This window comes from Loxodonta africana, chromosome 24, assembly GCF_030014295.1.
Source record: "Loxodonta africana isolate mLoxAfr1 chromosome 24, mLoxAfr1.hap2, whole genome shotgun sequence".
Taxonomy (NCBI): Eukaryota; Metazoa; Chordata; class Mammalia; order Proboscidea; family Elephantidae; genus Loxodonta; species Loxodonta africana.
The window spans coordinates 41,390,205-41,406,470 of NC_087365.1; the positions used below are offsets into that span (position 1 = coordinate 41,390,205).

The 16,266-nt window shown below is 46.0% G+C and overlaps 1 protein-coding gene across 1 annotated transcript in view; it reads right to left on the bottom strand.

Moving 5' to 3' along the window:
- Window positions 1–16,266, bottom strand: part of PTPRT (protein tyrosine phosphatase receptor type T) — a 1,291,533-nt gene that overhangs the window by 57,432 nt on the left and 1,217,835 nt on the right. The window contains exons 18-20 of the mRNA XM_064276097.1: window positions 9,273–9,349; window positions 3,337–3,373; window positions 1,855–1,952 (exon numbers count right to left, since the gene is read on the bottom strand). Of these exons, the coding sequence (XP_064132167.1) occupies window positions 1,855–1,952; window positions 3,337–3,373; window positions 9,273–9,349 (212 nt within the window). The remainder of the gene's footprint in view (window positions 1–1,854; window positions 1,953–3,336; window positions 3,374–9,272; window positions 9,350–16,266) is intronic.

Consider the following 16,266-nt stretch of genomic DNA (forward strand, 5'->3'; position numbering starts at 1 on the left):
ATATTTATTGACTGCTTATTGTGTTTCAGGCACTGTTCTAAAAATACTTCACGTGTATTATTTGGATTTATCACCTCAGTCTTAGGAGGTAGATATTATTGTTATCCCCATTTTACAGATGAGGAATCTGAAGCACAGGAAGGCTAAGAAAACTTCCCAAGGTCAACTGTTAGTAAGAGGTGAAGCCAGGACGCAAATCCAGGTTGTCCAAATAATTACCAGGAAAATTACCTGGTACTGTTGTTGTGAGATAAAATGAGGTAATGCCCATTAAATGTCCAGCACAGGGCTTGGCTACAGAAGGAGCTCACTGAGAGATTAATCTCCTGTCCCCTCCCCAAATCCAGTTTGGATTCATGGTCTGTCCATCAAGGGAACCTGCCTCAGTGTAGGATATGTTGTAGGACAGGCTGGAATTTGCCTCTGGATTCTTGAATCCTTAATGGCCTTTTTGTCCATGGTAGCTACAACTTGAGCCTGAAGTCATAAGACCATGAGCAGTGGAATGCGAGTCCAGAGTTGGAGATGGTTCTCAGGTTCTGGCTGGGTGGTCACTCTACCCTCTCTGGGTCTGTTTCCTCATCTGTAAAACTGGCAAGTGGGCTAGGTAAGAGTGGACTCAAGGACAGAGTCTCTCCCGGCCCTAAGTTTCTATTAGGCCACGAGATATCCACACCCCTTTACTGTGTGATAACTGATGGTTCAGATTCTCCCTTTCTCATCATCATGGTGGCCAGGATTCTTCTCTATGGAGTATCTGGCTCTTGCTAAAACAAAAATATACCTGCTCGCTCTTTTGTTAGCTCTAGAGAGGCCCTTTTAATTTCTGTGTTTGTGTACCCTGCCTTTATACCCAGCACCCACCCACCCACATGCTACAGCTTACCAATTAGGTAACAGCAAGCTGGGAGTAGCAGTCCCATTTCTAAGCCCCAGGAATAGTTAAGGACCACATAGAGAGAGCTGAGATAGAGAAGGAGGGGACCAAGGCCCCAGCCCTGAAGAATATCAAGACTTCGAGGTCAGGGGTAGAAGAACAGCCAGCAAAGTGTTATATGCTGCCTAGAGGTTGAATAAGATGAGGAGAGAGAAGTGGCTACTGGATTTGTCAACATGAAGGATGCTAGTGATATTGACAGTGCCACTCTTGATGGAATGGAGGGAATAGCTAGGTTGGAGTGGATATAAGAGAATGAGAATGAAGAAATAGAGCCTGTGTGTGAGTCTTCAACGTTTGGTAGCAAAGTGTGGAGAAGAGGACGATTTTTGTTTGCCTGTTTTGTCTTTTGATGGTGGAAGGTACTGAGCATGTCTGTATGCTGAGGAGAACAATCTAACAATGAGAAAAAGACTCACTTTTCAAGTGACAGGGGGACAATGAGAAAATTCTTGAGCAGAACCTGTGATTCAAAGCACTAGGCTTGCCTTCGAAAGGGAAGAGACACTTCTTCCATTGTATTTGGGTGAGTCATAAAAAACGGCTGACATTCGACTGTTTTTCTTATGGTTCGACTTGATAACAGAGGGGAAGAATGAGAAGATGGTTATAGATACAAGTAGGATTATTGCTCTTGGTGAGGAGATGAGGGAGTTCACCTCTGATGGCTTTAATTTCCTCAGGATACATGAGATGACATCATCAACAAAGAGTGAAGGAGAGAAGATGAGGGGAATTTGAAGGGGGAGGACAGTCCTCAAATGTAGAACGGGAATGATGATTATTCCTGCAACTGTGTAGGTTACTGTGAGGTGAAATATTGACTAGGAGGCACTGAGCACAAAGCACAGAACAGAGATATGCTCGATCCTGCAGTTCCCACATCCTCTCCCCTGGAAACTGCAGGAGAGGCTTACCCTGCCCACCTCCACGAGATTGGTGACCATGACGATACTGGCCGAATTCTCCTGCCAAATCATTCTCCAAAAGTCCTTTACCGTCTCCTGCATTGGACCTGCCAACAGAAAAGGTGGTAGATGTCAGAGGTTGAGTGTGCATGAAGGCAGCCAAGAGGTTATATCCCCCTAGTTAGTGAAGGCACCACATGGATAAGTGAGAGTGAGGCTAGGAGATCCTAGCTACATGTGAGGCTGATGGGGCCAGTTCAGAGTATGGTTAACAAAAAGCATCCCCTCTTCCTTGTGTCACCCTCCTGGTTAGACCCTTTCCACCAGTCCTACTTTTCCCCTGATCCGTCACCTTATCTGGACTATATCATGGGGTGTGGTTTAAGGGAGTTATAAAAAATTGGGCTTCAGAATCCCAAAGAAAGGCAAGAAGGACATTGGGGTGGGGAGAGTGGCCAAGCAGAGAGCACAGATAGGAGATGCCTGATTTTGAACTTGACAAATCACAGAGGCATTTGTCTGGAGCCTGAACTGAAAGGATGGGAAAAAAAAAAAAAAAGACAAGAAGTGGGAGATAGGATCTGACAGTCCAAAGCAATTTCCCTGGACGATGGCTGTTGGATGTTTTATTCTCTTTCCATGTCCTGGACCTTTACCATTTTTAAATTTTTGAAAGTAGTATGTATGTTTGATATAAAACATATACAGTTTGGAATACTGTTTTTCTAATAAGCATCATATCTATTCTATGCATTTTCCCATGCCCTTAAAAATTCTTACCAAGCCTGATATTTTTCATACTTGCATAGTATTCTATAATAAGGAGGTATGACACTTTATTTAACCAATCTCCCAATTGTTAGGTATTTAAGATTTTTTGCCTTTTTTCTCTTATCCATAACACTCTGAAGAATATCTTTATAAATCACTGTCCGTATATATAACTATCTATAGGATTTCTTCCCAGAAGGGCTTGAAAGGTATGATATTTTTAAGTCAGCTGATAACATACTGTCAAATTGCTTTCTAGGGCAGATGACCGCAACTCTCTCACGGGCTTGTGCCCATCAGGGCGATCGATCAGGCACCCCTCAGCTCTACCACTAGATGGTAGATGTTAGGGAAACAGCCCCTTGGCTGATGTTTTGGGCCTGCCCTGCCTGGGCCTCTTTTTTCCTGACCATTTCCTCGTGATCTGTCTCACTCATATTCCTTCCTCCTATACCTGAACTTGTCACCTCCTTCCCTCCCAAACAAACAGTCTCAAGGGCCGCTTCAGGCTCTCCAGCCCTACCCTCTGTGGCTTCTTAGCCAGTGGAAGCTCATTCTTCTCTCCAGTGAGGAGCAAGGGCCCTTTGGTGTACAAGGAGTGTTGGGACAACAGATGCAAAAGGAGAGCAACAGGGTTCGCTGCAGTTAGTCCCCAGAGAAGCTTCTTCTATGGAGCCCTTGAGGTGTCTCCCAGGCACCAGGTGGAGGAAGGACACTTACCTTGAGTTGCAATGTAGTGTCGAGGTCGATGGTATCCCTGGATAACAGAAGAAAAGCACAGTGAGTGGCCTCCCATCAAAACTTGCAAACAGCACACTATTAACAATTATCCTTTCCAAGCTTTGTTTTCCTCATAGGCAAAAATGGGAATAGCATTAGCTATTTCCCAGAGAAGTGGCAAAGATTAAGTAAAAGTGCTTAGTAACTCACTGAATGCTAGCTATTACTATGCAGTGATACCTACGAAAGCTAGAACCTGTGTAAAGCAGAAAACTGTCAGAGAAGAAAAACTCAAATGCCCTGAAACTGTGAGAGCCGGAACTCAACGGGACTGCCTTGTTTTCCCAGGTCTCGAAAGTTTTCCGCCTTTGACAGGGTACAGCCTTACCACTTTTCTATCGCCTGTTTTAGTGCAAAACACAGCAAAACCTGCAATAGCCAGAACCTGTGTAAGGTGGAAACCTGTCAGAGAAGAAATACTCAGATATTTTCCACTAAAACAAGCGATTGAAAAGTGGTAGGACTGTATCCTGTCCAAAGTGGAAAAATTGCAAGACCCAGAAAAACAAGACAGTCCTATCAAGTTCCGGCTCTCACAGATTTCATTGTGTGTAGTTTCTTGTGAGGTACCCATAGAGACTTGCCTGAGGTACTTTTCTGCACTTGGGCGATGGGACATGCCATCTAACCCTCCATCCTCAGTGCTGAGTGCAGTTTTTAGAAAATGTTCATTGGCAGAATACATGCATGAATACGCCTTTGAGGTGAGGTTGGGGTACCACTTAATGAGTGGGCTGGAAGATAAAAGACACTCTGAAGGAAATGGTGGTTTGGAAGATTCCATGTGCTTGCAAGTCAATGGAATGAAATTCTAAGTAGAGTTAGATGACTTGGGTTCTCTATTTTATTCATTCATGTGCTCACTCAGTCACTTAATGCTTAATCGACAGGTTTTAGCTGAGCGATTACAACTGTGTATAACCCATTGATGTCGAGTTGATTCCAACTCATAGTGACCCTATAAGACAGAGCTGAACTGCCCCATAAGGTTTCCAAGGAGCAGCTGGCAGATTTGAACTGCTGATCTTTTGGTTAGCAGCTGAGCTCTTAATCACAGCGCCACCAAGGCTCCAGTATTTATTTATGTGCATATTGTTTGTCTCCCCCAGTTGCATGTGGGGGCTGTTTGTCTTGCTCATAGCTGTGTCCCCAGCACCTAGAAGACTCCCTGGACCATCAGCCTCAACAAGTATGTATTGAATAAATTTAATAAAGGCAAGCATGCATGCTCCGTGCCTGTCCCCAGGCCCACTGGCCTCCCTGGCCTCCAAGAATCCATGCAGTCCCGGAAGACAAAACATTCTAACCACGAAACTCTCAGCACTAGAGATAAGAGGAAATGTACTTCTCAACTGGGGTACCACTGGGGATTCGCCAAGTGCTGGTGCAGAAAACTTTCTAACCTTAAAAGAACTTTCAGTTCACTTAAGTCCCACCTACACCAGCACACAGATAATACTGCAAACCAGCCCTGGGCCTGCCTCCATCTGTCTGTGAGCAATGGGAGAGAGGGTTGTATCCAAAACGCATTTATCTCACTCCGCAGTCATGCATCTGTTCTTATTGGGGACCTACATACGATATTTATTTCCAGGCTGGTAATTTATCACAGATTCAAGTGGCCAATACATTCTCTGGTGTGCAAGCAAACCAGCCGGCAGGATGGTTCAGATGGTAGCGGAACCTCAGGCTGTGGAGGCATACACAGGGCTGGCCCCATCCAGCTCGTTATTGAAATGGAGTCATTTTAATGAATTGTCAAGATCCAATTGTGGATAAATGATTCTAGTGTGGGCAGTTAGCTCTTTGGAGAGCCCAGGAGGATTTTGGCTGAGTTGGAGAACAGGGCAAAAAGGGTCAGGACCTAGACAGCTGTCTAGAATGCGTCTTGCCAGAAAACCCCATAGGGAGCCCAGGTGGTCTTAAGTTTGCTAATGTCATTCCCGCATCCTCCGCCCCCATAGTGGTAACAGTGTGTTTGGAGGCACTTGTATTGGGTATCGTCTCTTTGTTGCTCCATTTCCCATCTCTTCCCTTCCATGCTCTGCTTTGTGCCCTGGGATGCTGACCGTATGGACTATACCATGGGCTCCTATGCCTTCTGGCTTTTAAGTTCGGTTTGGCCAATGGGGAGCAGAAGCAGGAGGTCAAAGGCCAGGAAGAGAGTGAGGTTAGGACATGTGTTTTTCTTGGTCCCCCCACCCCGCCAGATCACCATGGGTTAGCTGTTTTGCTCTACTAAAGGCTTCAGCTCCTATCAGACAGCCCTCTCCTTACAGTGACTCTCCCCTCTTCCCTTTAGGCTTAGGGCTGGTAAGGGCTTCTGCTGTTGCTAGCCCTGGGATACTGCACTCCCTATTTGAGTGAACATCTATTTCCTGTTGGGACCTTGACAGATACTTTACCTAAGTTATCACTTTTCTGTAGAGTGACATTATGTTATGCCATTGTATAGATATCAGAATGAGTAAGTAATTTACCCATGATCACAAAGCTGGTAAGCACAATGGCCTGGTTTCCACAAGCTCAACAAGGACCAAATTCATGACTTTGATCTCATTAGGCATTGACTCTAACCACCGAGATCCTGCACAGAGTCCGACATCACATATTAAAATAGTGTCTAGCAGAGGCCGTTGGGCCTATCTGCACAGTCTACTTCTTAAGAGAGAGGGAGAAGGTTGTGCTGTGTCCTCGGTGGGCAGAAAATTGCATTCTAGCTGTATGACCTTGGGCAAGGTTCTTAACCTCCAACCCCTGGTTTCATATATTTAAATGCTCCCAAAATGCGCTGTAATGATAGAACATGATAGAAATGGGAGGGATTATCAGTACTGATGTTGTAGAGATTCATCACATTTAAGGCAATTTCATTTGTTGCCCATAAAATACCGAAGTGCTTCTTGGCTCTGGCTGCAGCCAGATACTCAGTAAACTTTGGACTGAGTATTTATCTTGGAAAGTGACCTTCACTGGGGATGTCTACTCAGATGGCAAATTCCAGAGACAGCAACTCAGGCTGGCAGACTCCATGTGGGCTGTGGCCCTCAGGGCTGCCATGTCTACCCAGCCGTAGACAAGGTTGAGATGTGGCAGGAACCAATTCAATCTGGTTCAATACATGCTGAGTCGCCACAGGTCAAGTTGAGGAAATAGAAGCCACTCTAAGTGTGCTGGGTTCAAGGGGATGTCCAGGAATGGGGGGAGAGGAGGCAGGAGAAAGAGTACTGGACTGAGAGACATCCAGCTCTGGTTCCTATTCTGATTCTGCCATAGGCCAGTGGCATGGCCTTGGACAAACTTTGCAGTCTCTCCAAGTCTCAGCTTCCCTATCTGGAAAATGAGGGTGATAATACCTTCCTTGAAGGGTTATTGAGAGGCCTCATTAAGCTGACACATTTTAAACCACTCATCACAGGGCCCAAGAATGACCCAAGAAAAGGTAATTGTTGTCATTGCTTTATAGTTGTTATTAAAGCCTGGTTCAAACTCCTGCCCCACTCCCCACCCCTTTCCTCACCTCGTAGCTGTGTGATCCTGAATAAGTTACACCACCTCATGAGCCTCTGTTTACTCTGAATGAGTAGTAATGGCACCTACCTTGTGGTCATGGTGTTAGTTAAGGCAAATGGTAAAGCAGTTAGCATAAAGTCTGGCCCATGAGAGGTGGCCAATAATTCCTAGGTTACTATAAATCCATCTTGCCTGGCTGACTCTTACTCGTCCTCTAAAACTGCATGAGATGTCACTTCCTCCAGGAAGCCTTCAACCCTCACCCCATTCTCTACCCCCAGGTTTTGATTTTTCTTTATGCTCCTGCGAAGTCTCTTTTCTTATCAGACTTCCTCAATAGACTATGTGTCCCTTTTAGGTTTTAGGCACCTGGTCTTAAAAGTCTCTGGCATACAACGAAAGCTCTGTGCAGCCCTTGTGAAATGAATATCGGGTGATGAAGGAAAGGCTGAAGGTGTGGATGGGCGAAAGCTGGGAGTGCCTCAGTCCAGGCTAGAGACAAGCTATTAAGAGCTGGCCGTCACCTTGTGAACTTTCCCAGAAGGGCCATGGTTGGCAGAGACTGTGTAACTCCAGTCCCTCCCTATTCTTGACCACATTCTAGCCCTTGCGTTAGTCAGTGTTAAGCTGGGGAAACAGAAGCTGCTCTAAGTGTTTCAGGCAGAGGTGATTTAGTATAGGGAATTGGTTACAGGTCCAGGCAGAGCTTAGATGCCAAATGGGTGTGGTGAGGCAACCCAGAGATTAACAATAGCAGGAAGCTAAGACCATCCCTACAACTGGCAGAATAATGGGAGAAAGAAGTTAGCAGAGGTCCGGAGCTGGGACTATCTGGCAGGAGCTGGAACTAGGGTGGGCCTGCGTGATAGAAGCTGGAGCCACAGAGGGGATGCAACCGCTGCTGGAGCTACCACCAAGGAAAAGAGAAGAGAAATATACTCCAGTCTCCCATCAGAGCCTGCCATGGAGAAAACTCAGCCAGAAGCTGGCAGAGGAGCCTGGAGAATGCAGCCTGAAGGAGTCACCCTCCAACACATACATACCCCTTCAATGCAAAGCAGAGAGGGGAGTGGCAAGGAATGGATCTGAGGGCAAACCAGCAAATGACTGGAACTGGGCTTGATAAATACATGTAGAATTAATGAATCATCTGGTTCAGCCTAGATTATGCGGAATACACAAAGCATGCCACCGTGCTTTATAGTTCGTCTATAAATACTCTGTAAGTCTGGGGGACCTCCGTATATCTCTGAGCCATTCCTCAAGGTCCTTGGTCTCCTGGCTCAAATGCTGAGAAGCCTGGCTCCATGAGTCATCCTGGGATGTCCATCTGGCCCAGGGGCCGTGCTATCCCTCTGCAAACTCTCTCACATCCATGTGCATGTCTCTACCTCTTGGCTCCTGTTTAAGTTCAGCCCCTTCCTCATTAGCCTTAATTCCTCTCCTCTCTCCCATCAATCTCACCTTGATGTCAGATAATTCATCTCAAAGTTCAGCTCTGAACTGGTCACTTCTTGGACCAAAAACTTTCAATCCCTTCCTCTTGCTTACAGAGTAAAATCCAGCTTTCTAAGTCTGACCATCTCAACCATCAATGACCCAGCCCCAACCTTATTTTCCACTATTCCCCATTATTTAGTCTCTGCTCCCCTCAAACTGAGCTGCTACATTTTTTGTTCATGCTATTCTTTCTAACCATCTTCCTTCTCTGTGATTTCTAAACTCTACCTGTGCCTGAAGCTGTAGCTCACATCACATTTGCAGTCCTGATGGAAGAAGTGATTTTCCTTCCGCACCTCTGAATCCCTAGGGGCAGCCTTTTATCTGAACTTGTGACACTTACCACTTTGTAGTTTGCCCTGGAATTATTGATGTGCACAACTCATCTCCCTGCTAAGGTTTTCAAAGGTAGAGACCATGGCATTTTTAGCTTTATGGTTCCCATAGCATCCAGCATCCAGTAGGCACCATTAAAGTTTTAGCTTAATGGTTCTTATAGCATCCAGCATCCAGTAGGCACTAGTAAATTTTTGTTGCATGAATAGCTGTATCTTCAAACGAATGAATGAATGGGCCAACAGACAAATACACAAATGAATAAATGGGTGAATGAATAAGCCTGGCAGTTGTCCTGGGACCCCAAAGAGCAGGTTCCTTGAGCCAACCTAAAAGAGGAGGATGCAGCTTTAGAACTTGGATATCAACTTGAGTTATAGTGGCTACACAAATAAGGGGGACCCAGACCACTCTGGACATGTTCTGGAATGGCCACCTTTTGGAGGAGAGGCTGCAGAACAGCCACAAATCTAAAACCTACTGAAGCCAAGCCCAGCCAATCCCTGCTGTTCAGCCCATCCACTCACATCGATGTAGTTGGCGTTGATGTAGTCAGAGTGTGGGTCTCCGTCCAGTACCAGCAGCCTCACTCGGGAATGGTCATCTGCAGAGAGAGCAGAAAGTAAGGGGACGACTGATCAAAGGCCTCCGGGTGAGGAGCCAGCAATGCCCTGCTTTGTCCTTTATAGCTGTCGTTATTGTTGTTAGCTGCCGTCAAGTCAGCCTCTGACTCATGGCAACCCCACCTACAATAGAACGAAACACTGCCCGGTCCCATGCCATCCCCACGATTAGTTGCAGATTGGGCTGTTGTGATCCACAGGGTTTTCACTGGCTAATTTTTGGCGGTAGATAGTCTGGCCTTTCTTCCTAGTCCATTTTAATCCGGAAGTTCCATTGAAACCTGTTCAGCATCATAGGTACAAGCCTCCAGTGACAGACGTGTGGTGGCAGCACCTGAGGAACATTGGCTGGGAATTAAACTCAGGCCTCCTGCATGGAAGATGAGAATTCTGCCACTGAAGCACCACTGGCCCCCCAGTGCCAGGTGTTATGCCACTTTTGCACATACTGTGTTGTTTAGCTCTCAGCACTTTCTCAGTGATTATCCTATTTATAGATGAGGAAGGTGAGGCTCAGAGAGGTTACTATGCCTTGGAAAGAACATGTAAGTGCTTCCTCTTTTTTCTACCTCCCCTTGATTCTGGTTTTGTCATTACCTAACTGGGTAAGCCGCCTGCTTCTTTAAGCCTTAGTGATTTCATTAGTAAAATGGGGAAGTAAACACCTTCTTCACAGGGACAGTGCAAGAGAGACCATATGAAAACACCCAGGATGCGATAAGCATTGAATCTGAATTCATATGCTCCATTTTCATGTTTGCTTAAAAATGACAAATTTACCTATTTGCTACAGGTGCACAGCTTGCTTTCCTTTTGCCTCCTGGAGTATTGTTGCAAATGGGTTGTTGGGCACGTATTGTTATCAATATTGTCAAAATGAAGCTGACTCAATCATTGGAAAAGAGGTCATCAAAAACTAAAAACTGTGTTGCAAAGAATACCTTTTTAAACACAATCTAGGCATAAGCAAGTTTGCAAACTTTGGTCAATGACACACTCGCTTCAAATAACACCAATTAAAAACCGTTAAAAAAAAAAAAACTAGTGCAGCAGAAGAACCAGGATAATCCTTACAGTTAATTAAAGTGAGCTCTGATGCGTTAATTGACCCGCACAAATGGAGCGCCCTGTTGGGGGGAGCGAGCTGAGTTTGCTATCAGGTCACAGCACACGTTTGATTGCAGAGTCGCTGCACTCACTGGCCAGTCTACCTCACTTGAGGGCAGGGGTGGGGTCCTCAGCAGGTGGGTTGGAGAGCTCTAGGCATCCCCAAGGACTCCAGGGGTCAGGGAGCTCACACCAGCTTATCCTATTAGACTTATAGTGCACCTTGCCGTTTACAAAGCACGTGTATTGCTACTAACAGAAACCTTCTTGAAGGCAGGGTATTCTCTGTCTTCATCCCAGTTCTAGCCACTCCACCCCCAAAAGGGCCTGGCATATGGCAGGTACTCAGGAAATGCTTGGTGAATGTATACATGTATGACCTCAATGGAGTCTCACGATGATCCTGTGAGAGAAGCAGATGGGCTCTGTGAGACCCTTGTTACAAATGAGGATATTGAGGCCACATGGCCAGTGAACAGTGGAGTGTGGAAGAATGAGGTTCTTTTAAGTCTGAGGTCAGACACACCTGTTTCCAAAGAGGGATCCAAGCAGGGTAACAGAAACCACTCAAGCATACGCAGCAGAGGGAGTGAACTAGAGAGAATTGGTTACCTGGTGACGGAAGAGCTGAGAAGCCAAACACAGCACAATGAAGTAACTCAGAAAGGAGCAACAACAGCAAGATGCTTCCTCCTCTAGGCCAGAGGGACAGAGGGAGGAAGTGGGGTTACCAGGGCCCAGGAGCTAGGGCCACCTCTGGAGACTGGAGGTGCAGTGGGCCTCTCTGTTGGGAGCTGGAGCCAAGGAAGAGACTCCCTCACTGCTCAAGAAGGTGCTCTTGACTAAAATACCAAAACAACTCCAAACCCACTGCCACTGAGTTGATTCTGACTCATGTTACAGAGTAGAACTGCCCCATAGGGTTTTCTTGGCTTTAATCTTTATAGAAGGAGATCACCAGGCCTTCCTTCCATGGCACTGCTGGGTGGGTTTGAACCGCCAATCTTCAGGAACCTGTAAGTGAGATGCAGGGGAAGAAATGCCTTGGTTTCTCCCTTTCTCTCACCTTCTTACCTTCCACCAGTGCTTCTTATTGGCCAATCCAGCCAGAAGTCAATGGACAAGAGAGCCTGGGAAATGCAACCTGCAGGGGTCAGTTCCCTGTGCTACAGAGTAGAGGAGGAGAAGGCAAGGAATGGGTCTGAGGACAGACAGGCCCAGGACTGGCACAGGATACCACCTCCTATCTATGCATTCACCCATTCATTCATTCAAGAAATATTCTTTGAGCATCTGCCATGTTCCAGACACTATGCTAGACCCTGGAGATACACTGGATGCCATTTTTCTTACTCATCATGGGGAAGACTTTCAGTGGAAGCAACTGGAGGGAGCAGATGGAGGTCTAAGTGACTCTTTCGAAAGGGGCGGTGAAGTGGAAGAGGAGTATGAAGTTAAGCTTTATCAAGTTCATGGTAGATGCCAGAAACCTTGCATGCATTATCTCACTCAACCCTTTGTTCCTCAAAATTGCTCTATAGACTGTTATAATAATACCAGAACGAAGTGGTATCTTTATTCTTCCCATTTCATCGATGAAGAAATGGGGCTCAGTGAGGTTGAGCAAGTCTCCCAAGTTTTGCAGCCTATGAGTGGCAGAGCTTGGATTCGATTTTAGGTCCACCTGTCCCTAAGCCCCAGCTCTGCTCGGACAATGCACTGCCCCTGAACCACGACCATCTCAGTTACCACTTCTGGAGTCTGTGCAAATGGTCAGTCGCCAGCTCTCACAGTCTTCTAGCCCCAGGGAGTGAGGCTTTCTGGGGTACATCCCAGCCAGTAGGCCTGGCACCTCACCCTGGACCCAGGGCATCAAGCTTTGTTACCAGCGTTTACAGAAACTGTAAGCCTTATAAAAGTAAAATTTCATACTGCATTTTCACTCAGTGGTCTCACTAATGACTTATTGATTAAAAAATCTCCTTTATTTATTGAGAGTTATGCCTACCCGCAGGGTCTGTAACCCTGGAAATGAAGATTCTGGTTTAGAATGTTAAAAGGGAATTTTCTTTAATATACAATAAAATTTAAAAATCTGAAAGCAAAAATGATTAAAAAACAAGATGAATTAAACTCATTTCCTCTAGTTAAATATTCTTTAAAAAAAGGTGCCTCTAATCACCAGATGGCGGTGTTTGCCAATCTCTTCATCTATTCATTAAAGTTGCATTATTGAGTACCTACTGTGTTCTTCTAAGGAGAGTCCCTGGGTAGCACAAATGGCTAAGTGCTCAGCTACTAACCGAAAGTATGGCAGTTCAAACCCACTCAGAGGCACCTTGGAAGAAAGGCCTGGGAACCTACTTCTGAAAAACCAGCCATTGAAGGCCCGGTGGAGCACAGTTCTATTCTGACACACATGGGGTTGCCATAAGTTGGAATCGACTTGAGGGCAACTGGAAGAAAAAAAAAAAAAAAAGTCTTGAGCAGCGGACAATGAGGAAGAGTCTATCAGAGGAAGCAGCAAGAGTGAAGGCAGAGCCTAAAAGAGCAGACACACTGGGGAGCTGCAAGCAGTTTCCTGTCCTGTGAACAGAGTGTGAGGGAGAGGGGACAGAGGAGGTAGACAGAGTTAGATTACAGAGTTGTCCATGCCGTATTAAGGCACCTGGATGCAAGTGACAGTGCTGGGCTTTTCAAAGCATCCAAACACTGTTTCTTATTTCTGAGAGTATGGATGAATATTTTCGTATGAAGTAACCGGGAACCACTCCCACTGGAGCTATCCTGTGACAGGTAGGATGCACTTTTAATGTGTGCTGTGAGATACAGAGGTCTGGGTTAGATCTGCATGCAAATCCTAGCTCCATCACTTAGCAAGTCATTTGGCCTCTGTTAGCCTTGGTGTTCTTAGCAAGATGGAGCTAATAGTACATAGTTCTCCGAATATTGGGAGGATTAAATGAGAAGATGCAGGTATGGAAAGTGCTAGTACAGTGCCTGGTACACAGCAGGCGCTTAGTCAATGGGTTGGCTGTGAAGCAGGCAGTGGGAGTGACCTGATGGATGACCAGAGTGGCTCAGAAACTTAGCACCCCTTGTTTGCCCTTCTTCTGTACCAAATATAAATTCATCTCTCTGCAGAGGTTAAGAGCTATTATGTGTGTTCTTTAAAGGGCAGAATTCAGTTGTAGGTCCATCAGAAAGGCATTGCAAGGAGTAGCAGTGTCCTCATGGTTTATTTATTCCTTTTGGGAGATGCTAATATTGTTCTGTGTCCGTTCTTCTTCAACTTTATATAATTAGATGGATAAAAAATTGTGTTTACCCACATGCACATGGAGAAAGATGGGGTGGCGGGCGATGAGAAGGAGCTTATACAAGATAATTTACAAGCAGCCCAGAATGTTCATTATGCTCTATAGACATTTTACAAGCTCAAAAAACAGCTAATTTGGTGCTCCTTGTTTGATATTCAAGACAAGGAGAGGAGTTAAGAAGAGTCATATGGAGGAGAAGCAACTCTTCAATGGTGAGGTGAGAGGAAGGTGCATGAGTCTGCCTCCACCTGGCTGTCACCTAAGCTGGGAGATGGGCAGGAACTATCTTCTGGGGAGGACAGGATTGGTGGTAGCAGGCAGAAAACCAAACCAAACCCACTGCTGTCAAGTCGATTCCAGCTCATGGTGACCCCATGTGTTAACAGAATAGAACTTCTCCATGGGTTTTCCTAGGCTATAATCTTTACGGGAGCTGATCCAGGCCTTTTTTCCATGGAGCCACTGGGTGGGTTCCAACTGACAACCTCTAGGTTAGCAGCCAATCCCAACCACTTGCATCACCCAGGCAGCAGGTAGAGGGGAGGCACAAGTGCAGAGGCATGTACGTCCAAAGAGGTCCCTGGAACATGACTCTAGGGGAATAGAAACATAGTCCCTCTGTTTGGAATCCATCTACTCCTCTTTGCTTTAGGACAAAGACCAGTGGTATATTGGTAGATGTTTAACACTTGGCTCTCAGGAGGGCTAAAACGTCCTGATTTGTAACATCTGCTGATTTCTGTGGTGTAAATACTCCCATTATGGTTGATTTCAAGCTATCCATATGGCATCAATCAACCCACTTACAAAATTCCTGAGAATTTAACAACCTGGTCTTACGAGTTGGTATAAGAAAGCTCCAGCACCCCATGGACAGAGATCTGAGCCTTACCACAAACCAAATGCCCCATATGATCTGATGGTTTGGTACCCATTGCCCTCTCCAGGCTCATGTCCTCCTCCTCCGACATTGCTCTGATCACCATGGCCTTCCTTTAGTTGGTCAAATGCACTATTTCCCCAATGACCACAGGGCCTTTGCATGTGCAGAAGAGAACACCCTCCAAATCCTCCTCCTGTAAGGTTGGCACGACTCGTCCTTCAGTTCTCAGGTCAATGGCCCTTCCTTGGGGAGCCTCCTATGATCTCTCAACCCCAGACTCTCATGGGACACTGCGCTTTTGTTCAGCACTCTTAAAGCAGCTGCATTTCTGTGATGATCTGCTTAGCCCCTGGCTCCCCATCACATTGTAAAGGAGGGCACCTTATTTATTGAACTCCTCTACAGTGTGTGGCACATAGCAGGTGCTTGATAACCATCTGCTCAGTGAACAAATTCATGTTTGTGTCTGAAGGGCTGAGTACGAGTAATGGGCAGGGATTTCCTTGCTCATGGGCATACAGTTGGTTTTAGGTAACCTAGGTCTGGAATCAAAGAGCCCTGGTGGCCCAGCTGTTAAGTGCTAGGTTCCTAACCAAAAGGTCAGTGGTTCGAACCCACCAGCCACTCCTCGGGAGAAAGATATGATCTACTTCCACAAAGATTAACCAAAAACCCATACTTTTGAGTTAATTCTGACTCATAGCAAACCTATAGGATTTCCAAGAAACTGCCCTACAGGGTTTCCAAGGCTGTTAATATTTACAGAAGCAGATTGCCACGTCTTTCTCCCGTGAAGCAGCTGGTAGGTTCGAACCACCAACCTTTCAATTAGCAGCGAAACACTTAACCACTGAGCCACCAGCAGACTTGGAAACTCTGTGGGGGTAGTTCTACTCTGACCCATAGAGTAGCTGAGTCAGAACCAACTTGACAGTACTCCAAGACAACAACAACAACAGACCTGGAAATCAAGGCTCTTTCCTCTGCACAAGACTGGCAGAGTTGGCCTGAATCCTGCTCTCAAATCCTTCCTCTCCCTTTGGCTGACCTCTCAGCCCTCCTGCAGACCCAGCCTGTCCTGTCCCTAGACTGGAAGATGGTATGTTTAAGGTGTGACAGGCCTCAGGTCTGCCTCCAGAGCCTACCCAACTCCTTCCCTCCCTCCTGCTGAAGGCAAGCATTGGCTCAGTTTCCTCCTTTGCATAGTTCTCATTCTCAAAACAACCCATACTCCCCCTCCCTTCCTCTGTCATCAAAAATAGCCCAATAAATCAGTCTTCTCGTATCACATCTGCTTAGGGAGAAGATCCCTTCAGAGAGGTGGGGCTGGGGACAGAATATCATTTGGATACATGATGTCCTTTCTTCCTGTCTTCTGGGCACTGAGGAGGGTAAAGAAACGATACAATGTTTCAGAGAAAAGAGATTTGACTCATTACAATGAATTGTGGAGCTGAAAAATCATTCCCTAGAAGTATTGGAAATGTTAATGCCATCATCTTGCAAGAGTAGATGGGGAGGAGGCAGGCAATTCCGCGGAGACTGCCTGGGTACCTCATTGAAGCTAAAGGTCTGCACATTCAATCTT